The sequence below is a fragment of the Pyxicephalus adspersus genome, chromosome 8 (assembly GCF_032062135.1).
Source record: "Pyxicephalus adspersus chromosome 8, UCB_Pads_2.0, whole genome shotgun sequence".
Lineage (NCBI taxonomy): Eukaryota > Metazoa > Chordata > Amphibia > Anura > Pyxicephalidae > Pyxicephalus > Pyxicephalus adspersus.
In genome coordinates, this window is record NC_092865.1 from 3,147,708 (window position 1) to 3,173,136 (window position 25,429).

Here is a 25,429-nt window from a genome sequence, read left to right on the forward strand (position 1 = left end):
TAACTGAGCTGGTGCTGTTCATGTGTAAATGATACTATTTGTTTTTAATTAATCTTACTTTTCTATACAGATTGTTGTGAATAAGAACAAATGATTATCATACCTTCCCCTCACTTCTGCCCTGGTCACTCTGAACTTGCGCTTGGAATGACGGATCAAACAGCAATGGTGTGGCACAATAATGAACCATCCGGGCAGACTGCTTCAGTGTGTCCAAATCTGCCGCCTGCAAACGACAAAAACAGCAGAAAGTAAACAAAAAACAATAAAACATAAACATGGTGCTAGTCAAAAAGGGAGAGGGACTTACACTGATCGGCATATTGGACTGTGCTGATCTTTGCTGCCACGTCACAAAGAGGTTCTCAATCTTCAGCTGCTTCTCAACCTCTGCAGGACAAATGTAAATATTAAAGGGTAGCCATGTTTTTTTTTAAGCTTTAAATAGCAAACAAAAAGATTACATTTATATGTGGGAGCTGTGTACCTGCCAAGTGATCTGTATACCTGCCTATACTAAGCTCTGACACACAGCAAAGTACTGTCTGGTCACCCAACTTTTTTTTTTAATAACACAATACAGGCTTTGCTGTATGTAATAACCTCTATTTTTTTTTTTTTTTTTTTAGCAAATTGCTTAAATCAGTATCGAATTAACTTAAGCTGTTATGAAGGATGCAAAATATTGTACTGTTTGGTGAACTGGCCCGTATACACATCTTACTGAAAAAGAAAAACATACATTGACTGGAGTGGTTGCCATTTTTGTTTGAAAACCTAAGTCTGTTGCCGACCCCCACAATGTGATTGGATAGTCGATCAGCAGAATGGTGAATTAATTTTATTTTCTTGTTATCATATGCATACTGCAGCACAGCTGACTGGCACTTTATGCTGTCCCTTTCTCTTCCAATTAGAAATCGAAAGAGCAGCGGAATGCAAAAAGGTTGATAACAAGGTTAATTCAGGTAAATGTTGCTTTTAAATTTACACTTAAAAGTGTCCAGTTCAATGCTGTCCCACCCTGACCATCACTTCTTCCAGGTTTGGTGGCCTCATTGCTGGGTCATTGGAAGGTCACTGATTATGTTACTCCTTCACATGTGTGCTGGAGCTTAAGCCTCCTGTCCACCCGGCTCTATTCTTGGCATCTTATAAATGTTTGGAGTACTTATTGAACTGCTCTTATGCTGCAGGCAGTGTTTACCAGAAAGGATATTACATAATTACATAGTCAGGATGAAAAAATACATACGTCCATCAAGTTAAACCACTAGGGAAATAAACATTATCCAGAAAAAAAAAACAATGGACATATTTGATCCAGAGGAAGGCAAAAAAACAAAAAACAAAAACCCCCTGGTACAATTTGCTCCAACAAGGAATAAAAATTTCTTCCTAGTCCCGTAAGGCAATCGGAAGTTCCCTGAATCAACAGTCTGTTAATTTTACTTTAAAGCTTTAATCCCCAGTTATATTTTGTGCTTCTAGAAATTCTTAAAGCAATATATAGTAGTTGCTGAAACTCCATCCTGAGGGAGCCGATTCCACATTTTCACAGACCTTACAGTGAAGAATCCCTTTCTTATCCGGAGATTAAACTTTTTTTCCTCCAGACACAAAGAGCGCCCCCTTGTTCTTTGTAACAATTGACAGATTGTAAATTGATAGTTTTTAAGAAGAAGGGCAATACAAATTCATCTTACCAAAGAAATTGTACCTCCTAGCAAATTGTTTAATAAACACACCTCTATATTTTGTATATTTTGATATCTGTACTTGGGATTATAGTAATTAATCTCAACTCTCAATACTACAATGCTAATTCTGTGACTTCCTCATATAAACTCATTGATAGTATTATGTGCACATTTGTTTTATCTCTACTGACCTCTTCTTTCTGTGCTTTTAATATCCAGAAACTGTGCTCCATGGCGGGACACTGTGTCTGCTTCGGAGGACAGATGTATGGATTTCACTGGCATGACGTCCCGAAGTACCTCATCAAAAGGCACTATGTCTGGAGGATAGTGTAAGGATGGGAGGCCACGGCCTGATGTTCCCAGACGTGTCTGTTCTTTGTATGGAGGTGGTGTGGGGCTTCGGATAAGAGCATCCACCTCCAGGGTGGTATTGAGGAACGGGTTGGGATCCTGAATAAAAGTACAAATGACATACATATAAAACCTATGAGCAATAAATATTGGGGACAAAGCATTTTTTGTCTCAACCCATAAGTGGTGTACCTGCTAGCTTGAAAATACTTTACATAATCCAGAGGTAAGTACTTACCATCTAAAGGTTCATTCAAAAGTAACAATTCAGATATTTTTTTTTATAAAAAAGAACAGATTAAGCACATATACAAATACTGGCGCCCTGATGTCTTATTTGGCACAAACAGCAACAAATACTTTAATGCATTTCCAGCAGCTATAAGGTCTAACGATTATGTGAGGTAGTTGGGTATTTGTTGCTTTTGTGTTGAATAAAAGCCTTACATTTTTAATGACATAACGGCCTCCACTATTTGTATATGAAGCTGCAATCAGCAAAGCTACAGAGATCTGTAAGGTGACGGGGCTGAATCCAATAGAGATTGCAATATTGTAAGAAATGTCCAGCTCAATTTTTTAAGTTTTGTATAAAAGAAATACAGTTTTAGAACAAATTGCTATAAAAAAGCAACACCCTGAGTCATCTTCACCCTACCCACTGCACCATGTCAGTACATCTTTCATATTGATCAATAATGATCTCCTTATGGCTACATGGGAGTTTTTTTTTTTTTAGTTTTTTTTATCCCTGATTAGGGAATTTGCAAGGTTGAAGAGGATAGGAGTCAAACAGGTTCTAAATAAAAGGATCTTTGACATATGTTTCACTATTAAAGCCTCATAATTTTTTTTTTCCATAAAAGGTGTTCGTTCTTGTTCTATTATGTGGCCTTTTAATTGCAAACATTGCAATGCTCCGATGTTCAATATTTTCCTTTAGATTGGTTTCACAAGTACTGACACAGGTAATTGCATCTACACCTGGCTTGCAATTATGTAAATACTGCATGGAGATCCCACTATAGAGACTACACAACAGTCAGAGCTCTACGCATGTGTGATATAAATGTACTTTTATACATATCCTGGAGCAGTGTTTTATAACCTTTTTAACATGGGGAACCCTTGGAAAAACTTTCAGGTCTTCAGGGAGCCCCTTCTATAATTCCTATTTCCACAGATCACTGTATATTAGTGTGGTGGTCAGTAGAAAGACTGACTATTACATTGCTGGCCATTGGGAAGAATGTGACCCTTACAGATAGCCAAAAAGAACATTGGTGTCAGTTAAACTGACCTGAGAGTTGGAAATTGTTCATGGCCCAAGGAACCCTTAGCGACCTCGGGAGGAACCCTGGCGGTTCCACAGAAACTAGGTTTTGGAAACGCTATCCAAACACTTTCAGCAACAATTTGCTAATTATCTGCTAATCACGGTGCATAGTTTGGCACAGGATGGGCAGGTACTAGTATGAAAAGGAGATCTGGGAATTACAAGGGGTTGAGTTAATCAACTCAAAGATTTAAGTCTTGGGTGAGAAAAGGATTAAACATGAGAAGTATCACTAAGGGTTTGATTTAATCAGTAGCTATAAACCAAAATACCCAACTTAAAAATGTTTTAATTACCATTACCCTTACTCAGCCTTGGTCCTTAGTTCCCCCATCCACCCCCTTCCCCTGCACCCCCCCCCCATATTTGCCTGTCCTACAAGGCCAGCCATCTAATATACCTGGCGTTATGTTCCTACTACCAAGTCTTTCACTGATGGAAGGCATGTAAGCCATAACAGTGCCACAATTTACCAGAGTTCCCAGGTAGATGGCCCATGTCTACTATGATACACAGACGAATGATACGTAACAATCTGTCATCTATTCTCCAATGACATGCCTATTATATGACACACCCTTGAGCGGTTTTGTTTGTAACTCTGCTTGATACATTCCACTTGGTGAATTATTGAGCTGTTGTCATATGTATATTTAACTGTTTATGGCTTGTTAACCCCCCATATCCATGTTGCTATTTTAAACTCATGTTATATATTTCTAATTGTTTGTTCAAATTTTATACCTTATTCCCTTTTGCCAAAAATTGAGAAATAAGGAATGTTTAAAAAAATGTTTTAATTAATCTAAAATTTCAAAGGTTTGTAAATTTAAAAATGTGGAAAAGGGACCGCAAAATAGACAATTGTTTTAAAATACACAATGCTTAAGCAAATCACATTTCATTACAGCACTGCATAATATGTTAGCGCTACATAAATCCTGTTTAATAATAATAATTATGGTTAGGGGGTCAAATATGTAAAGATAAGCTATTTCAAAATCATATTCCAATCAGGAATCAAATTCTGGACAGTCACTCATATACAGACATAGTGTCTACTTTTTACAAACATCCATTACCTGTTTAATGTCCTCATGCAACGGAGTGTCTGCAAAACAATAATGATGGAACAGCCCCATCTTCTGATTCAGCAGACAATGCACAACGTGTGCCCGTGCATTCTGCCACTGAATCAAACGAACCAGCGAGCGACTAAGAGATGCGCCAAGGTCTGGAGACCAATTGTATGTGTACAGGGTGAGCTGTGAGAAAGGTAAAATAAAAAGATTAGATGGGGCGGAGAGGCCGGTAAAGGAAGGTCCCTATCTCAATTTAAACCTGATACACTTACCTTCTTGTCTTGTATTTCAATTAACAGAAATCTTTGTCGGGGGACCAAACCACGAGTTGATGTAGATAAATCCAGCGGTCTCTCTGCTGAACCGAGTTCCATGGCTTCAAACCTCTGGAAACCTTTTTGAGCTGCAAGTGTAAAACATCTTTGTAAACAGAGATACAATAAGCCTGATTTATTAAGCTCTCCAAGACTGGAAAGAATACACTTATCAGTGAAGCTGGGTGATCCAGCAAAGCTAGAATGGATCTGGTCCAGTATTCAAAACATTTTCTAGAAAATAGCTTTGAAGAAATCCATTCCCGGTTTGCTGGATCACCCAGCTTCACTGATAAAAACGTATGTCCTCCAGCCTTGGAGAGCCTTAATAAATCAGGCTCAATGAGAGAAAGTGGCCTAGTATACATCTGTTTGTATAACGGAAATGAACCTTTGCCTATGGATATAATCAGGAAGCAGCAAGAATGTTTACCTTTGATCACAATTTGATATATTAAATGAGTAAGAATAGTAATTGAATGATTCTTATTGTGCTCTCTCTAGATGTCTCTCTAAAGTTTCAATCTTTAAAACACACAACGTCGTTCATGGATCTGTCCTGGCAGATCAAGGAATGATCGAAATGAAAGTGAAAGGGGAGAGATCGCATTGCCTCTCCGTCATTCTCCCCTCTCCATTGAGCAGAAAGGTGATGAATGTACATCACTCGTTCATACATCTTTCAGTTTTTTGTCCTTGGAATCGTGAAAGATCCTTTCCAACGACAATTATTGAATGTGTGTACCCAGCCTTAGAGATAGGAGGCTTAGGCTATGTACACAAGTCAAATGATTCTCGTTCGATATGAATGGTCGGGCTCACACTGGACGAGAATCTGACGTGTGTGCAGAGGTCGCCCCAACGTCGTTCATGGATCAGTCTTGACGGATCCATGAACAACAAACAAATGACAGCAGTAGAAGTGAAGGAAAGAGAGCACAGCAGGGTAGGGTGACCCTCAAACGTTCTTCCCCCCCTTCTCTCTCTAGAGAGCAGAACGGCATTGTGTGTACAGTGCTCGTTCATTCATCTGGTCATTTGTCCCCGGAAACAATCATGAAAGATTGTTTACAGGTATAATATTTGAGCGTGTGTACGCAGCCATAGATACCAGATAACTCTTGTGTGGTCTTGCTAACACCATCTGGAACCATGAATAGGTAATCAATAATTTAGTGGGGAAACCCAAACTATTACAAAGACATAAAAGCAAAAGAGGCAAAGGATTTTTTTTTTTTGGCAAATCACTAAATATATTGTAATGTTTGACATAAACAAAATAACACACAGAAGGATATTGTATTTTACCATCCTTGACCATTGCTTCATGCGGCTTGGAAGGTTATATATCTAAAATAGAGTTCAGCTATCAGCACTCTGCAAATATTCATCTTATGGACAATAATGATTTTTATACATTATGCTCATACAAGGTTCAAAGAGAGCAGTGGTCTAAAATCCCTACGCATTTCGCCCTTAAGCTTCCTCAGGGGTATTGTAGAGACCATGACAGAACTAGATTTTGAGAAAAAGTACTTAGATAGGACACTTAGCACCTATCCTACTATTTTTATAGGAAACCCAAACCTTGAAGGAGAGGTGGAACTCTGCCACAAGCCATGGCAGAAAAAGCTTTTTGCTTTAGTTCTGGAGGATAAAAAAAGGCCAGCAGGTGACCATATTCCCACTTGTATCACTTTTTTTGGTGGGTTGTCATAGTGCGAAGACTGTTTAGTGGGACATAGTGTCATTTCTCTTCAATAAATGTTCCAATATAGAAGGAGTTGGGATATTTACACTTATTCAGCCACCTTTGTGCTTCACACCTCACAACACAAAACATCCTTGTGTCACAACCACAACCATCACCCTTGTGTTCAAAATGAGCAGACTACAAAAAACTTACACTTCTTCATCTGGCAACCCTGATCACAATTATTATCATCTCCACCATTCTCCTCCTCCTCCTCACTTTCAGATGAATATGCTGAGAGCAAAGAAGGATTTTCACGATGTTATATTGTTAGCTAAAGAAGAGAGCCCAGCAAAGTTTAAGCAGTCAAGAAATCTTGTTTCAGATGGCAACATACTCAGTGTATGGCCAAGGTTTATTAGAGAGTGGACTGTAAATAGACTGGAACCCTAGACCCATGTGAATAATCATCCTAGACCTCTATTCTTTCCTCTTTTTTGGTCTTGGAATCTTGAAACCAGGAATGGAGAGGAAATCTCCCAACTGGGTACATATGTACACGTTTAAGTGATCTCTCAGTAGGAGGAAGTTTCCTATTGTATTTACAAGACCGAAAGAAAACTTTTTTTTCCCAATTTGACACATATAGCAAAATAAGCTGACTCAGAATGGCAAACAATTGTAGGCCATCCCAGATTAACCCCTTCTTCTACCAGCATGAGATTATCAGAAAGAAGCATAACCCCTCCTTCTACCAGAAAGCATGTCAGGAGCAGGTAGGGTCCTTCATCGGACTTCAAAAAAACACCTAAAGATCTTTACCCCTGAAGCAATCATCATATGAAGGCCACACACTCACCTGGTGGAACATTTAAAATGTGTGAACAGGAGACTAAGATGTAGCCAAGAAGATTTGGCAGAAACTAAAAAAAGTACATGTAGAAGGAGGGATTTTCCTGGCTGGCCTACAAACTTTTTTCTGTAAATGGCACAAACCCCAAAGGCTAGGAGGCTCAGAGTTTGTGGTTTTTAACCTGCCTGATCATTTATACCTCCTGGTGCAATCATGCAGCGATTATAAGCAACAGTCACAGAATGGAAAGCGTCAGGGTCATGTGTATACGTATGACTATCCATAGCTTGGCAACAGGTTGTAAATGTATATCTAAAATCTTCAGTGGCAAGCACCCGGATTTGGCAGAAATAGTGTCCCATGTTATAATTAATAATTGTTATAATTATAATAAATAAGCAAGGACATCATCTGTATATTTGCTCTCCCTGTTTGCATAGGTTTCTCAAACATTTAAAGAAAAATAATAGGTAAGTTAGTTTCCCCAAACAGTTCCTACACATGACCTATGACTATGGTAGGAACATTGCGGGTTCCTCTAAGAGACAGTTAGTGACATGATTATGGGCTCTGTAAAGCGCTGTGAATGATGGCAGCACTATATAAATGCATAAATAAATAAAATACACTAGGGCCATGGTGGCTCAGAGGTTAGAACTCTGGCCTTTGCAGTGCTGGGTCCCAGGTTTGAATCTTGCCCAGGACACTATCTGCATGGAGTTTGCAGGTTCTCCCCATGTTTGCATGGGTTTCCTCCCACATTTAAAAAAAAAACATGCAGTTAGGCAATTGGCTTCCCCCTCAAAATTGACCTTAGACTGTAATAATGACATATGACTATGGTAGGGACATTGTGAGCCCTTTGGGGGACAGCTAGTGACATGACTATAGACTTTGTAAAGCGCTGCGTAATATGTTGGCGCTATATAAATACTGTGTAATAATAATAAAATATTGTATAAAACTTACGTGATTTTTTCAAACACCCGGACACTGGTGTCGCTGGCCAGGGATGTGATAATACTGAAGAGTTCAGTCAGAATGGAGGGAAGGAGGAATCGGGAAATGCTGTGTACAGAGCACAGCTGGACAGATGGACAACCTGATCATAAATACAGATATATGTCAATTGCAATGAAGATACTCACAAAATACACCTTTGTATAACTACTTTTTTTAATAAATAGTCTAAGGTAAAAGAGAACGTAGTATGCCACTACCAAAAAACATGTCACCCTATACTTGAGAAAGAGATATTACAAATATATGAAAGTGGAACTAAAGTAAAAACAATAAAATGACACTTACTTTATTCCTGCAGGTCCCTTGATGATGCTGGTCCTTCCGACGATTTGGTCCCGCGTCATCTTGGAATTCCTCTTCGTCCCGCCAGGCGCTGCTTTCCTCTGCCTTTTCTTCCAGTCTTCTTTCTTCGCCACCCAATCTCACACTGCGCAGGTGCAAGATCGGATAACGTAGCTGCTGTGAAGGGGGAAAAAAAAGAGCCAATCTCACTGCGCATGCGTGAGATCGGTATCTTACCCCTTGGTGGAAAAATGCCCCTTAGGCACATGCCAGAGATCAGGGCATGTGCAGAAAGAGCAGCAATACCCTTAAAGGATGCATTACATGGTATACCGGGAGGCTCTGTACTCCCATTATGTCTTGATTGTCGTAGTGATCAAGACTTAAAAGGTTGGTGCTGCAAAAAAAAAATGTGATTTTATATTATATCAAAGGAATTGAATTTACCATAACTTTGGTTTGATTTTGGTAGTTGAAGGTAAGTTAGTAACTCTGTCCCCTTCAACAACAAAAAAATCATAATTTTTTTTAACTACTAGACTTCCCTATAGTTTGCATGACATGGATGAGAAGGATGGACAGATCTAGTTAACACCTAAAGAAACTAAGGTATTTAACTTCTTCTAGGTTCTGTGAATACAGAATACAATGGGGATACTAACAGATTGCACCAAAGCAATTTTATTTGAGTGGACTTTTGGCCTACGTGTTACTGAACTATGACCTTTAAATTGAACAATATAACCCCATATTTATGGCACTCTAGATTTTGTCATACCAAGCTGATTCATGAAGTTCATCCACTGCAGGCATGTATGACAATATAAGGGGTGCAGGGTGCCCACTTCGCCCTCTTCTAGCTGTGTCTGCCGTTTCCTGTAAATTAAAAAAAAAATGGTGTCACTGAGGCTGGCAAAGACACAAGGTTATGACAATGATTACAGCAGATGCTACCATGGGATACCTCTGAGCATGTTCCAAGCTGATCCCAGGCCGGTCTGGATAACTGGGCACTTTAAGGCTTTCTGTCTTATGTCTTCGCCTCGTCCGTGGTTCCTCTGTGCGTTCACTGACAATGTCATCTGTAGTTTTTGGGGGGCCTAACTCGGCACTGTCAGGTTTGCTCTGAAATTATAAAAATATATTTACAGGGCATGGAAAAAAATTATGTCTGTATTTGTTGGGGTGAGCAAAAATTGCTATTTACTCTCTGCTGAACAATGCAGTTTTATCTGAGATTCGGAAGGTTAGGAAGGATTGTAGTCACATGACTTAACATGTCGATATTCTTCTATCACTTTTTTTAGTATCCACTGAAAAAATAGGGCTTTGCTTACTTCAAAGTCCGAAAGCAAATGCAATGTAGTGTACATGCGGAAAGCAAATCAATGTGCTTTACAAATTTGTTGCCGTTTTCAAAGAGCATCAGTATGGCCCTGTGGTGACCATACTGCTGCTTCACAATCTTGAGGGTAGCTAGTACATTAATTTTTAAACAGCAAACAAGCATGCAGTTGGTACACACTGCCAATATTTATGAATTTTCTAGTATAGGGTTCCTTTAGAGGCTGCTAGGGATTCCATGAGTCATGAGAAATTGTGCCTCTCAGGTCAGTTTAAGTGACACTAATTGTGTTTTTGGTCATCTGTAGGGGTGACATTCTCCCACTGGCCAGCAATGTAAGAGGAATTCTTCCCACTGATCACCACAGTTCCATCTGTGATCTGTGGATACAGTATTTTTAGAAGGGTACCCTGAAAGTTTTTTTTATGAATTCCGTCATGTAAAAAAAAAAGTTGAGAATGGCTTACATAGTTCGGTCAATGACACTCCAGGATTTGCCCCAATTTACCTTACCCAAGACAGATGAAAAGGGTGCTAATACTCCCCATTACATTCACTGACAACAGACTAAAGGAAACTGAAGAGTGATTATCACAACTCAGCTTTTACTGTTACTCTATAATGGAACTGAAATAGTTACAACAAAAATCTATTTCACACTTCACAAACTTCTTAATGGAGATGCTACTGAACTACAAGTAATAGCTAGTCATTATGGCCATCCTTGTATGTGTCTATGTCAGGAGATAGTCAATCAACAATCGCGATTTGTATTTAGAACCTCAGCTGTGCTATTAGATATTTGTCTACTCTGTATTACTACTCTACTGCAAAAGGCGCCTGGAAATAGGGTGTTTATTTTTGGCGTTTGAGCATTGCTATGTAAAAAAAAAAAAAAATCAGGGTCCTTTTACACCTGTGCATTTTAACAACACATCTTCCAACATGTGTAAGTGCAACGCACAAAGCAGTGTGGTACAGTTCATATTGACTGGCCCCCTAATGTACCCAGCAAGCAAACAATGTGTAAAAAGTATATTTTAGCAGAGCAAAATGCACAGATTGGAACTGTTAACCATTGACTATTAACATAAATGCTGCAAGTCTTGTGAAACCCATATTCGGTATTTTTTTTTCTTACTAGCATATCCCAGAAGCTCCGGCGCCCAGTCTTGCTGGGTGGGGTACTTGGGTCTGTGCCAGAAGAAGAAGATGATGGTGGAAGAGACACTGGAGAGGGGCGTGACTTATTAGATGATGGTGTCAAACCCTTCAAAGCAGGCAAGGATTGGGAGGGTCCCTTTCCTGTGATCAGAAAGAAACATGATGATACACAAGATTTTTAACATTTCAATCAGATTGAAGAGAAAGCTTTGACTTCTCTTACCATTCACAGATACTTCCTGTTCTGCTTGACTAACGAGGTCCACACACAGGGGCATTTGCAGGATGTGGAATTCAATGATGACATCGCAAAGGGCGTGACGTAATGAGTTAGCAAGCCGTTCTGACAATTGAGAGGAGCTAATGTTTCCCTTTTCCCAAACATCAAAGCGCACCAAGGTGAGAGGGGCTGGAAAAGGAAAGTTGGGTTCATAAAAGGACTGAGAACAAGACAAGTTGACAAAAAAAGCAATGAAGCAACCAAAGAGTGTCTACCTGAGCTGTCGGTGGTGGAGCCTGCTGTAAACTTGCTGACTCTAGTCAGAGACTCAAATGTGCTGACACTTAGTAGGTGGGATGTCGTAGAGGGACACACAAGAGGTGGCCCAGTCCGTTCTCCATAAGCCTCGGACACCAGTGCACCATGCTGATCCACAAAGGAGAGAGCTATGCAGGCGATACCTGGAGAGAACAGATGTTATCAGATAAATACATTATAATTTGGCAGGGTTCTGAGTGTCAATAAATTAAACAGATAACATGAAAAATTAAAGACAATAGTTAATAATTTGTAATAAAAAGAATAAAAAGAAGCGCCATTTTTGTGGCAAAACAATTCAACAAGTTTACTCCTCATGTTGTTACATCACAAAATTTTCCACTATATACATAAAGACTGGCGATATAAGAAAGGGTTGACCAACACAGGTGTACCACAAATTGAGTATACGCTACTCTCATATCGGGTGTCTCATTTCCTGACGCATTTTGCCTTCTGGCTTCCTCAGGGGACGTTTGAGACTTAAACTATATTGACATACCATAAATACACAAGCAAATGTAAAAAATATACAATATTATATATGAAATATGACATAGTGAGCTATAATAACATAGCAAAAACTTGCAGTCAGTATAAGGAAAATATATTAACATAGTTGGGATAGTGAAAATAAAATCTTTAGGGTATAATACATTGAAATTTCATAGTATCTAGAATACATAATATATAATTTCAAATGATAAGCAAGTATCAGTATTAATTGAAATGATATATTGTATATTCTAGATACTTTGAAATTTCAATGTATTATACCTTTTTTATACGATTTTTTTTTCACAATTTCGCAACTATGTTATATTTTCCTTATACTGAGTGCAAATTTTTGCTATGCTATTTTAGCTCACTATGTCATTATTATTGTATATTTTTTTACATTTGACTGTGTATTCCTGTTATGTCAATACACTTTAAGTCTCAAACATCCCCTGAGGAAGCCAGAAGGAGAAACGCGTCGGGTAATGAGACACTCGATATTAAAGTACCGCATACTCAATTTGGAGTACACCTGTGTTGGTCAACCCTTTCTTGTATCATCAGTCTTTATGTATATAGTTGAAAATTTTGTGATATAACAACATGATGTGTAAACTTGTTTAATCGTTCTGCCACAAAAAGCTACTTCTTTCTCTTCTTTTTTTTTACATATTCTATGTAGGCTTTGGCAGTAGTTTATAATATAGAATAAACAGAGTATCTTTCCCTCCCCCTCCTAGTCTCTTTTTTTCATATTGATTAGGTATTAATTTGTCAAAAATGTTGACAGTTGTTTGTGTGTAAATACAGTTAAATACCAAACATTAGGTTAGCCCTTGTAGGGATATGGTGAGTCCTAATAGGTACAGGCTTAAAAGAGCAATATATGCGAAACACGCCAGTTTAAAGACTACTTTAAGCCTCACTATATCCCTACAAGGGAATTTCACCTAATGTTTACACGATCTTGCTAATAACTTAGTAACACACTTTCTGTTCTAGGAACAATGCCTACTTTATCTCAGAGGAAGTAATGCTGTCACCCTAAGACAGGATCAGATCAGAACAATATAGCCAAAAGAATTCAGCACAGGCATAGGAAGTTATCAACTCTGGCATCTCTGAATAAGTCTGGCAAGATGCAATGGTAAATATAACAACATTTTTTCAGTTTGATATTTACCAGACCAACAGGTACTAAATAGTAGAAACTCACTGTTAGATTTTACATATGTTAAGGGCTCCCAATTTTGAATCACTTAATTGTAAATAACAATTACGTTTTTTTGTTGTGCTTTTATTTTAGACATGAAGACATAGTTTATGTATTAATGTATTGTCTGGGGATATATATCTTTTTGATTACCCTATGATGCTGTAATCATGTAATCTATGATGCTCTAAATAGCAGTAATACCATTAACAGACCTCAGATGCCTCCTACCTTTTCCTCCTGTGCCTTGTCCTCCTGGTTTGTTGTACAGGAATAGGTCCAGCTCAGGCAGAGTGCTGTGGTAATAATGCTACAAAAAAATACAGTAAATTAGTATGGAAGATTCTGGGTAATCCTTCCATAAAATAGTACCCAAAGCCACAGATCGATTTAACTGTTCAAATGGTGGAAGAATAACATATGCTAAGTCAGTGGAAACACTATAGAGAGTGTAGCATTTAGGAGTTTCCCAGCAAAGCTATGACAGACATCTTGCACTGTATTATAATTGCTAAATTATTGGAACTAAATTTCAAGTCTTTATATAGAAAACCTAAGCCACCATAACACAAGAAACCTAACTGACTTGTGCAGTGCCTATCTTTTGCAGCATTACATCCCCCTACCTGAAAATGGTGTTCTCCATTGCTGTCTGTGTATTTGGGAGTATGCAGGAAGATGAGCAGGTTCTGTCGCAGGTAGTAGGCCATGGCTTGAAGACATGGTAGGGAAGACTGAGGGATGGTGAACAGCAGCACTTCTGTTGGTGGAGTTCCCCGGGGTTGAATGAACTAAAAATGAAAAATATATAGACTTGAACCTGGCTTAAAAACTTTCCAGGATAACAACAGACATAAGCTTTTGTGGTGGATACAAGAGATTTGCAATAAATCCATAAATCTGTTCATTTGGAAGTCACTTGGATCCTAGGTCTGGGCTGTATATGGGATTCTCTGACAGATGGGAGGAATTCAATATATTATTGAACAGCAAAAGGTGCCCGGGATAGAGATACCTTTATTCAACATAAGCTTGGGATGAAGTCAAGTCATCTACAGTCTTGGTTTAGAATCTAAGGAGGTTATACTTTGGAAGACTAATATCAGTACATGCAGACAGTATAAGATTCACCACTGGAGAACCATTACATTACAAAGAATGTTAGAACAGATTAAGCTCATTTTTAAAAGTAGTTATACAATTCATCAAACAATTTACAATAATGAATCCAAATGATGCAAATAATCCAGGTAAGACAGTGATGCCATTGTGATAACAGTTTATGGAAGATCCTTTTCCATTCTAGCATTGGCATACCGTTGGTAACAAAGCCAGGTTTATAAAGATTCAATGAGTTTGGTGTGGAGGTGGTCTGCGCATAGCCCTAAACCCAACCATATTGCACACCTTTAAGATGAACCAGAAATCTGACTGTAAGCCAAAACAGCTCATTGAATTACTGTGTGCGTGATTATTTTATACCAATGGTCACAGATTTGAAATGCTAGATGACAAGAAATGTATTAAAGATGTGATGGCCAGCTGTCCACAAATTTGGGTATATTGTGCATTTGTGTCTTCCTGGGCACAATAATACTTTCACTGGTTTCTAGTTCTATTCTTACCTCCACATCAGCAGGGGTCAGTTTACAATTCCTCTGCAGCATAACTGTTATGATGTCCAATGTGGCTTCATCCAGACGCTTTCTGAGGACTTTCACCAAATCATCTGTTATCTCAGAACCTACAGAAATGAAAGAAATGTCATTACATTTCAACCACCACACTGTGAGTGACACATTTCAGGAGAGGAGAGGAAGCTAGTGGAGAACCACAGTCAATAGATATGTGTCTATACTAGCTTGAATATGGTGCTATCACAAAATAGTTTTTAATAATAATACCTGCTTCTCCTACGCCATGGACCTGCAGTAAGATATGTTTATCCATTTGTCCCACTGGCCTAGAGGAATCAGAACCTCGAGAAGAGGACAGGTCCAAGGAGAGACGACTTCCCTGTAAAACCAGGTTAAAAAGTAAGCCAACCAAACAAAACATAAACAGACAATAACTCAACCAACAATGAAATGTACATTATTACCTGACTGCCAAGTATCACATCTTCAGAGGAAATTGGTTCCTGACTACGAGACAAAGCCAAGGACCTAGAGAGTGATTGAGACAAGTCCATGTCCCACAGCCGCCCATTACCGGAAGTCTCAGACAGCCTAAAAATAGAAAAAATAGAAACAGAGAGGATTTAGACAATCAAATGTACAGCAAAGGGAATTGTAGTGCCAAAGCTTGGCCAACTATTTTCTCAGTATTAAACCAAAAAAAAAAAAAAAAAACACAACTATATTTTACAATAGTAGCTAACTATAAAAATACACACCGGAGGTAGAAAACTGATTTGGTGCTGCGTTCCTGATAGACAAACATGTTTTTCCTGTTGACGACTGAGAAAGCATTGAGCACGGAGCGCAAAGATTGGATAGCTGGAAAAAAGAGCAAGAAATATCAAGGTTATTTACTAGCAGGAATTGTAAATATGTTAATTTGAATAAAACTGTTCATACTTTTATTGAAAGCCTGAAGGCTATGCTCGTAACTTTCCCCCGCTGTTTCAGGAGATATATAATTACCTGAACAAATGGAAGGGGCATTCTCTGTCTCTTATGGGCCGTATAGCATCTGTGAAGATGATGCTATTACCCAAGCTACTCTATTTATTTAAGACCCTTCCAGTCAGGGTTCCTGTTTTGGCCTTGAAAAAGCTACAGGCTGGCTTTTTGAATTTTATTTGGGCATATAGGAGACATAGACTGTCCAAGACAGTGGTTTGTACACCCAAAGATCTGGGTGGCCTTGGGGCCCCGGATCTTATTAAATACTATATAGCGGCCCACCTTCGATTTCTGCCGCATGGACCAAATTGTTTTCCTCCAGTGTCTGCCGGGAGATAGAGGAGGCCTGGCTCGCCCCTCTGCACCCCAATGTTATGCAATGGAGTTCTTCACTGCCACTGACAGATAGAGATTTACTCGCACCGATGGTGTTTATGAGGAATATATGGAGAGCTCACAAACTTAAATATGGCCTTTCCGCCCCTGCCTCTGTACTTACCTCTATTTTACACACCCCCCTGATACCCGACAGCCTTACTAGATCTATGTGGCTACCCTGGCGAGAGAGGGGGCTTTTTCATATCCACGATATTTTGTATCCCTTGGAGCGGAGATTACCTTCCCGGAGTTGCAGGAGAAATATGACCTCCCCTGCACCTCCTTTTATCCATACTTACAAATCAGGCATTTTGTCCTCTCTTCAGCATTCTCCCAGCTTTTCTCAAAAAACTCCCTTTGAAAGGTTGTGTGCAGCTGGTCCTTATGCTAAGGGCCTTATCTCCTCTATCTACCGTCTTCTTCATGTGTCAACAAGGGAGGCCTCTGGTAAACTTGTTTATATGTGTACGTGGGAAACTGTCTTGGGCCGCACCCTTGATGGGGAGGAGTGGTCTGCCGTCTGGGAGGCAGCAAATAAAATCTCCATTTGTACTCTTTATAAAGAAAATTTATATAGGATTTTATTCCGGTGGTATCACACCCCAGACGTGCTCCATAGGCTGTTCCCAGAGGCTGATCTGACTTGTTGGCGCTGTAGGTCCTACCGCGGGACGCTAGAACACATTTCTGGTTCTGCCCTATTATACAAAGCTACTGGGATAAGGTTAACCAGCTACTGGGCAAGGTGACCAAATGCCGATCTACTTTGGATCCTCTACATCACCTGCTAGGGTTGCCCTTAACAGGTCCTACCAAGCTCATATCTAAGCTCACCACACACATCTTGGTAGCGGCCCATACCCTGATCTCCACTAAGTGGAAGTCTGTCTCCCCTCCATCCTTAGAAGAACTATACGGCCCCATCCAGGATATCCGTATAATGGAATACCTTACTGCCCTGCTCAGGAACACTGTCACTAAATTCGAACAGGTCTGGGAGCCATGGGACGACTATTATGCTCAATTACAGATGTGATGGTCTTATTTTGCTCCCCTCCTTTTGTTATATAGCAAATCGCCTCAGAATCCCCTTTTCCTCCCTCACCATTTTTGATGTTTTGTCCTGTATACAGGAATTTACTGGTTTGTCATGTTTATTGCTGGAAACCACATTGCATCATTTGCACTCCACTATTGCTATTTTTTCTTGTAGCTTTTATGTATGTATATGTATATATACTTGTTTCCTACTTTATGCCTTATGGTTTTGGTAATATGTTGCTAATGCTCCTGTATGCTGTGTTCTTGTCCATGTTCTTTTTGTTTTGTTTCTTTTGTTGTATTTGTAAAATTTTTCAATAAAAACTCAGTTTCAAAAAAAAAAAAAAAAGCCTGAAGGCTTGTTCACAACACACTACTGAAACACAGTAAATGTGTGTTGTACATGCATTGTATTGATGTGCACTGGCAGTCCATTAAAAATTTAGGTACTACCAGAACTTCATTTCACCCAAAGTTGTGTTAAGATGCCCTTTTAAATTTTGGATGTTTTGGAAATATTAGAGAAGATGCAATAACTGGCGGATATTTTATTTGCCTGTGACCCCATTAAGTTTTCCTTCTGTGACTCCAGTACAAAAAAATGGGTATAAAAATCACCAGAACAGAAAGCTATGAGCAGCAGTAAAAATAATCATCAGAATTCCTAACATTTTCTTACTTCCAGTGTCACTTAGTAAAAGTCTTTCAATCCCCACCTAACAACCTAACTTAAATAGCAGTTCAATCAACCTTTTAAAAATAATAATCAACCTACCTCTGGAAACTCCCATATTGGGACCCATTTTAAGGCGTGGGTGGATGTGTATAACGGTGCTCCATACTGTATCACAGGCAAAATGTCCTGGAATAAACTGCATGGTGGCTGCCAGGTAATCTCGTGGCTGGTAACTTTCTTCTCCAGGGAAATCTGATGGTTAGTAATAAAATAACACAATCAAGATTCATGAGTCAGGAAAACAAAGTTATATAGAGCTATATACAGATATATAGCTCCAGTGACCAAAACTAATATAAATGAATGCCTATCTGACTTCCGTATTTAACCCCTTTCTTACCCCGTACAGTTGATTACAGTGTCCTGATCTGCCATTATTCTCAGTTAGTAGCCAGTTGGTCTCAAATTGTACTGGAGGCTCCTGGCTGTAATGCAGAAATTATCCTGCAGCCCTACATTTGAATATTAGATTTGGAGCATGAGAATTTGTGTGCACTGGGTCCAATGACTCACCTGCGTCTTTTGGGAGTCCAGTCCTTGTTAAGATGGTCAGTGAAACTCTTTTTTACTTATCCACCTGGAAGCATTCAACTCTGTGCACTTCTTGTTTAGATCAAAATCAGGTGCTAGAGCTATGGCCATGCAAATAAACAGTTTTTTTTTTTGCTCAGATCTGCTTGAGTAGATGGTATGAAAGTCATTAAAGGTCTAGCAGAGGGCAGATATCTCAATAAAGTGAATCTGTCATTCACTCCTCTTCTAATGCCATCACAAAGGGAGAAGGTCAACCTCCACATGACAAAAAAACTTAACACAAACCCAAAAGCGGGTGTAGGGCTTGCATTGTATGTATATATACATGGAACACACAACATACACACAGCATGGGTATCGGGGTAATGAAAAGAATAATTCTATATTTTATTTGTTAGTGTCCAGTCCTTCTGTGGGTGTCAGTGTAACATAAAGGAGTAAGATTTTCTGTGTTCCTTAATAGACAAGTATGAAAAATAAAAGACACTAAACTACCCTGATAAAAAAGCACCCATAGAAAAATTCCTTCTTCACTTATCTAGAGTATACAAATTTGTGCATATTTCACAGTTCCAGGTAGTAGAATAATGGAGGACAGCTGATTATTTGGTGGCTGCAGACATGGCCCTGTTCATTATATCTAATATTACAAAGCCTGGTGTTGTAATGTCATACTGAACATAACTGCTGAGGACTTGATAATTCCCAGCATACACCTGCAGCTCTCAGTGTACTGGCCCTGGTCCAATATATAAAAGTACTTCTGGCTAATGAGATAATGATCACCTTCGCTCACAAGCATCCTCTGTCGATACGTTGCATAAGGACTTTCACTCTTCCAAATATCCTCCTCGCTCTCAGCCACCAGGAGTGTATTACACAAGTGTGTGTCATGAAGATCCTGAAGCAGCAGACGCTGGGGAAGAAAGAACAGCAAAGGATGAGCATTTCTTTTTTTTTAAGAAGCAACAGGACAGTGAAGAAGTAAGCAACACAGAATTAACTGGAGATGTAAAGCTTACTAAAAAAGTATTTTTTTTTTTTTAATACAAGCCAAGTAAGACTCCGCATGTGAGCTAGTACCAAATTTTGCAGTCCCTGTACAGCAAAACTCAGACTTGGAGAAGAAGGGCAGCATAGGGAGCTGACATGCAAACAAGATACATGCTGAAAGGAAGAGTGACAGAAGAAGAGTCCATCAGTCTGTTTCTTCTCCTTTCACTGACAAACCATATGCAGGGGAAGGGACAAGACCAAGATGGTTATGCATTCTGACAAACTAAAAGGCAAATTTGGCTAAAATTCCTACAGCTACTAAATTGTTTTTTGCAGTTTACAACTCAAAAAGCAACACATTGGGGATCATTCCTACACATTCTAATCTTAAAAGAAGGACTTTTTTTGTATTGTCCTTGGGAATCAATAGGATGGCTAGTTTTTCACATTGAGAACTGGAGATGCGTCTGCAGAATCTCACACTGCTATAATACACTGCAGCTGCTCTCCCCGACCAGTGTTTCAGTACGGCACATATGAAGCAAAAGGCTAATTGTCTTTGCTGTGAAGATAAGGGAATGAACAAAAGTCGGTCATGCAGAAATTTTTACAACATAAAATTCTCTGTGTGGGATAATGAGCATAACTGACACTCAGATGTTCTAATAATTGCTTTGCAGTTAACCCTCACACAGCCTAGCTGTTGCAAGCAATGCTCAGATCTTTTCCATTCAGTATTAGAATACTAAAAGTGGTTTAGGTGCTGCACACTGACTGGCTGCTGTGACTTGCTGCAGATACGGAATGTTGGTTAAGGCTGACTCCATAGCATCTCACGTCATCATAAACCCGGGATAGCTGGCACAATTATGCTGTCAGCCAACCCGTTTATTTTTCAAGTCCAGGAAAGCAAATTTCTTAGATTTGATTTGGAGTGATTCAGACTGGCAAATAACCCCAGTTTTTGCTGATTTGATGTATTCTATAGCCATTTTTCAGTATAGGGCCCTGTTGTGGTGTTCTGGTCCTGTAGTCTGTCTCCTACATGGGTTGACATATTGGGTGATCAGAGATGGGGTTCTGCATAGCACTGCTGTAAAGGTTTATTGCAGTAGCGATGGATATGCTGTCAGCCTGATCAAGTTTGGTTAATTTCATTTAATCTTTTATCAGAGGATTTGTATAGGAATTTGCCAATAACCACCCTCTTGCCCTCCAGATTCAATCCCTAAAATTACTTTATCTTATATTGTTTTCTTAGCAGGTAACCTGGTTTAAAGCAGAACCAAACCCCACATTATTCACCTGTGCCCGGTTCCTCACAGGGCACCACTATATTTTTTCTTTTTTTGTTGTAAAGTATCTTTGGCCATCTTGATCGGCTGTGCCAAGATGATTGCTTTTTGCCAGATTCTCAGAGCGATAAGGCTTGTAAGGGGGATTACTGAAAAACGAATCACCTATCCCTTTCTGCAATAATGACTTGTCTGATCATGTGTCTTGATCATTTGGTCTGATCATGTATTTAATACTCCCTGTGACATGAAAATGTCAAAACATTGCAGGGACAGCTGCTGACAGAACAATAATTTTTAAAACAAGGATATTTGCCAGAACTACATCCATACACACAGTGTAAACAGGATCTTAATAGTTAATGCAGCAGCACTGTTTTGCTAACAGCAAGTTGGACGTATTTCAAACAGGATTGTTCATTTTTTTTTTGCATTGTTATAATTATGGAGTAATACATAGGGAACGCGCCTGTATTATGGACACATATGGAATGATTTTCTTTTTAACAGATGTAGTTATATAGATAAATTAGATTGAAAAAAAGAAAAAAATCTATCAAGTTCAACAACTAGAAGAATAAAAATATTTCAGGAAAAAAAAATCCTATGGACATTGTTGATCCAGAGGAAGGCAAAAAAAATACCCAGTTCAATGTGCTACAAAATGGAAAAGGTTTTCTCCCTGATCCCTTGAGACAATCGGATGTTACCTGGATCAAGTCTCTGCTGTCTTTACAACTTCAATACTCGATATACTGGAAAGGATTTGTTTTTCTGCACTGTTTTTTGTAAACTCAACAGAGAAAAAAATCCAGAGAGGTCAGCAGTGTCGCAGATACTTCTGCAATCATCCTACAGGCATGCATTGTTCCCATTCTAATCTCTGATCAAACAAGCCTCTTGACCATGTCAAGCATGCCCTATGTAGGACTTGCAGCCACATGGGTCCTGTTAACGAGCAGGTGTACCCAATTAAGCAGCCACTGAGAGTACATACAGCAAGCCATAGTAATCAAATTACAGGGTTTGTGCAAGAAAACACAAATAAAAATCAGAGGGAGAGAAAATGGAAAGTAAGGGAAGAAATTGTTTATTTCATTGCTGTCTAGAGTGCAGTAAAGATGTTGATTGAGTACAATGCTTAGCGATAGAGAAATATGACATTTAATAACCGCGATCACGCTACTGTTTCCATCAACATCGATGCCACAAATCCTCTCCCCTAAAGGAATCACACTGCTTAAATACGGACGGAATTTATACGCAGAGGAATGGTTCTTTTTCCAGGCAAAGCGACCATTATGATGTTTATGTTTCCGTCTCGCCTTAAATTATTTAACATTGATGGTAAACAGGTTTTTGCTGGGGCTTTGTGCATCCGTAATAAGCCGCCAGCCTGCGAGATTTCCTCTGATATATGGGGGAAATGGTGCTATCTCGTTTTCCGCTTATGGCTGTTTAATGCCCAGTACAAAAGTTTAAGTGTAACAATTTGCAGGAGCATATTTGTATTTTAATGCTGCTGGGTGACGGATGACAGCGCAGACAAAATTTAAAGAAATGCTGTCTCCCTAAGCAGAGAGACTGCAAAAATGATGACCTAGAAAACAGTTTAGAAGAAAAAGAAGCGCTGTTTTATATGAGGGGATTTAAAGTGGACCTGGAATAAAAATGACACCACCATGCTCTTTTGCCCCACAGACTGTCCTAAATTAAGCCCAAAGGGGAGAAGACATAATTAGGGCTGATGGGAGAAACCACAGCAGCCAGCCAGTCACACACATACTAGCCAACACACCACTATATGAAGAACAAAAGCGGTGCCTGAAAAGTTTAGTCTTGCTCACTGGACAGACAAGTATACAACTTTATTCTTTAATGAGAATATTATTATTATTACACAGTATTTAAATAGCACCAACATATTACGCAGCGCTGTACAAAGTCCATATTCGTGTCACTAACTGTCCCTCAAAGGGGCTCACAATCTAATGTCCCTACCATAGTCATATGTCATTACAACAGTCTTGGGTCAGTTTTGGGGGAAACTTAATTAATCTGACTGCATGTATATGGAATGTGGTAGGAAACCGGAGTACCCAAGGGAAACCCACGCAAACACAGGGAGAACACACAAACTCAATGCAGATAGTGTCCTGGCCGAGATTCGAACCTGGGACCCAGCGCTGCAAAGGCCAGAGTGCTAACCTCTGAGCCACCATGCTGCCCGGAGATCTGGCTTATGAAATACTACCCTGTTGCCAATAAAAAAACCCTTAAAAGCTGTTATAAATAACAGTCCCTTGGTCTTTTCTGGAGGGGAAGGTTGGCCGATTCCTCCTTTGTCGAGAAAGTGACCACATGTCTCTGCATGTTCTCATTATTCCAATCATTGTATATTTTTAAGGGCAGGGTCCTCTCCTCCTCCTCCTGTGTCACTGTCTGTATCTGTCTGTCATTTGAAACCCCAATTTAATGTACCTTGTAAATTGTTGGTGCTATATAAAATCTGTTTAATAATATCTAGTAGCAGTTGGTTATTGTCAACCGGACTTGTTCTTACAATGTTGAAGACATTTCACAGCTTTCAACAGTTTAGATGAAGAACTGTTGAAGCATCTTGAAAAACTGTGAAACATCTTCAACGTTACAAGAACAAGTCCAGCTGAATGTGACTACCATATATAAACAAGGGCCCAGATGCCTAGGTATCCGATCATGCTATCATACAGAGTGGGAACAGCCATATTGTTAAGATAATAAATAAATAATTATGAAATAATTGATTAGTTACCTGATTCACCACACGGCAGATCTCGCCCACTTTTCTGACCACCAGCTGGTGCAATCTCTGACTCTCTCCAAGCTCCTCTACTTCTTGGGTGGCTCCAACGCTGTCAGGAACAAGAGAAAGGTTACAGACAAATGCACCAATGGATATTTTCCCTCCGCAAAAGTATAAAAACATTTATAAAGAATACCTGGCATGAGTACACACTTCCACTCTATCCTGATGAATCTTTACAATGAGCCAAAATTTTGGCATCACTGGGCAGCGGGAATCTTGCTCACTAATCAGGGCATCCTCACATTCCGAGTCACTGCTGCCTGCATCATACCCTGTGTGGTACAAAATATCAACAGCAGTTTACTTTGTTTTGATGTATTATATAGGAGATATAAAATGGAAAAGAATACAGAAGCAAACTATTACAAAGGCTCAAATTATACAAGATGTCATGAACAAAACAGGTTTGTTATAGAAGTGCAGAAATATAGAGTAAAAATGGTGCTCTACTCCAATCAGAAAGGGCAGAGACCGATAAAGGAAATGATGGACAAATAATTCCTATTCAAATATGCCTTGTTTGATTGGATTCTTACACAACACGTTTCAGGCTTTATTATATACAGTATATCCTTCATCAGGGCTATAAACAAATTATGCAAAAAAACCATGCATATATACCATACATAAAAATAAATATATATGTCTTTGATAGTGTTCAGATTTTTGCCCTGATGATGGGGAATATTCTAAAACCCAAAATCACAACAATCAATATTACATTTTATATAAAAAAATACTCCAAGGCGTTGTCTATCCAGACTGGAACAGAAAGCTAACATTTTACTGCGGTATATATATTGAAATATATAACACAAACTCGGACCTTAAACCCTGGCTCACCTAGGTGGTCAGAATCCATACTGCCATGACTTGATACCAAGCTCTGGACACGACTGGGACGCTGCCGGGATCCTGCTAGGATGAAAAAAGAACCAAATTATATAGAGATAATCATCAGCAAAGCCAGGAAGCTAACCTAAACCTCTATGAAATACTTTACCAGGATCCCATGACAGTCAATCAAGTGATTTAATATATGTTTACATGATCTCTGTTACATCATTTTACTTTCCAGTAGCGGTAATGTAAAAGAAAAAGCTTTTTCCATTTGTCCTGGTGAGAACTGCCATGATAATGAGTGATGGGAAATTCATGAAATAGGAATAGAGAACAAATCTTCCACTGGGAACAATTGTTTCGATGAAAAAAGTCTAAAGACAGGAGTTCCCTCACTTCCACTTTTTCTAGTAACGCCTATCCTGTCTTAGGGTGAAAACACCTATTGTATTGCGTCTATAGAGCAGCAGGGCTATCACAATGAACAGAAGGTGTGTTAGGATGACAGAACACATTCCCTTCTCCAGAAGCAATTATAGCTTTTAGGGTTTCAGGCAGGAAATGAAACAAACCAATATATTCTGTCTTTTTAAATGGCATGTATAAAGGATAAGTTCACTTAAAAAGTAGTGCAGATTTCTATAGCTTCCACCTGAAATTAGGAAATATCAATGTTGCTCCCCATCTGGGTTGTCATTATGTAGATACTCACCACGACCTACTGCGTCTCCATTTCCAG

The 25,429-nt window shown here is 39.1% G+C and overlaps 1 protein-coding gene across 1 annotated transcript in view; it reads right to left on the reverse strand.

Annotated features, from left to right (window-relative positions):
- Nucleotides 1-25,429, reverse strand: part of SZT2 (SZT2 subunit of KICSTOR complex) — a 117,140-nt gene that overhangs the window by 22,748 nt on the left and 68,963 nt on the right. The window contains exons 40-62 of the mRNA XM_072420651.1: nucleotides 24,694-24,765; nucleotides 23,984-24,122; nucleotides 23,797-23,896; nucleotides 19,498-19,627; nucleotides 18,217-18,369; nucleotides 15,791-15,893; nucleotides 15,497-15,623; nucleotides 15,300-15,411; nucleotides 15,021-15,139; nucleotides 14,022-14,186; nucleotides 13,627-13,705; nucleotides 11,642-11,827; nucleotides 11,370-11,555; nucleotides 11,124-11,287; nucleotides 9,602-9,762; nucleotides 9,416-9,513; nucleotides 8,302-8,434; nucleotides 6,693-6,802; nucleotides 4,745-4,875; nucleotides 4,473-4,655; nucleotides 1,892-2,153; nucleotides 311-390; nucleotides 104-226 (exon numbers count right to left, since the gene is read on the reverse strand). Coding sequence (XP_072276752.1) covers nucleotides 104-226; nucleotides 311-390; nucleotides 1,892-2,153; nucleotides 4,473-4,655; nucleotides 4,745-4,875; nucleotides 6,693-6,802; nucleotides 8,302-8,434; nucleotides 9,416-9,513; nucleotides 9,602-9,762; nucleotides 11,124-11,287; nucleotides 11,370-11,555; nucleotides 11,642-11,827; nucleotides 13,627-13,705; nucleotides 14,022-14,186; nucleotides 15,021-15,139; nucleotides 15,300-15,411; nucleotides 15,497-15,623; nucleotides 15,791-15,893; nucleotides 18,217-18,369; nucleotides 19,498-19,627; nucleotides 23,797-23,896; nucleotides 23,984-24,122; nucleotides 24,694-24,765 — 3,116 coding nt within the window. The remainder of the gene's footprint in view (nucleotides 1-103; nucleotides 227-310; nucleotides 391-1,891; nucleotides 2,154-4,472; nucleotides 4,656-4,744; nucleotides 4,876-6,692; nucleotides 6,803-8,301; nucleotides 8,435-9,415; nucleotides 9,514-9,601; nucleotides 9,763-11,123; nucleotides 11,288-11,369; nucleotides 11,556-11,641; nucleotides 11,828-13,626; nucleotides 13,706-14,021; nucleotides 14,187-15,020; nucleotides 15,140-15,299; nucleotides 15,412-15,496; nucleotides 15,624-15,790; nucleotides 15,894-18,216; nucleotides 18,370-19,497; nucleotides 19,628-23,796; nucleotides 23,897-23,983; nucleotides 24,123-24,693; nucleotides 24,766-25,429) is intronic.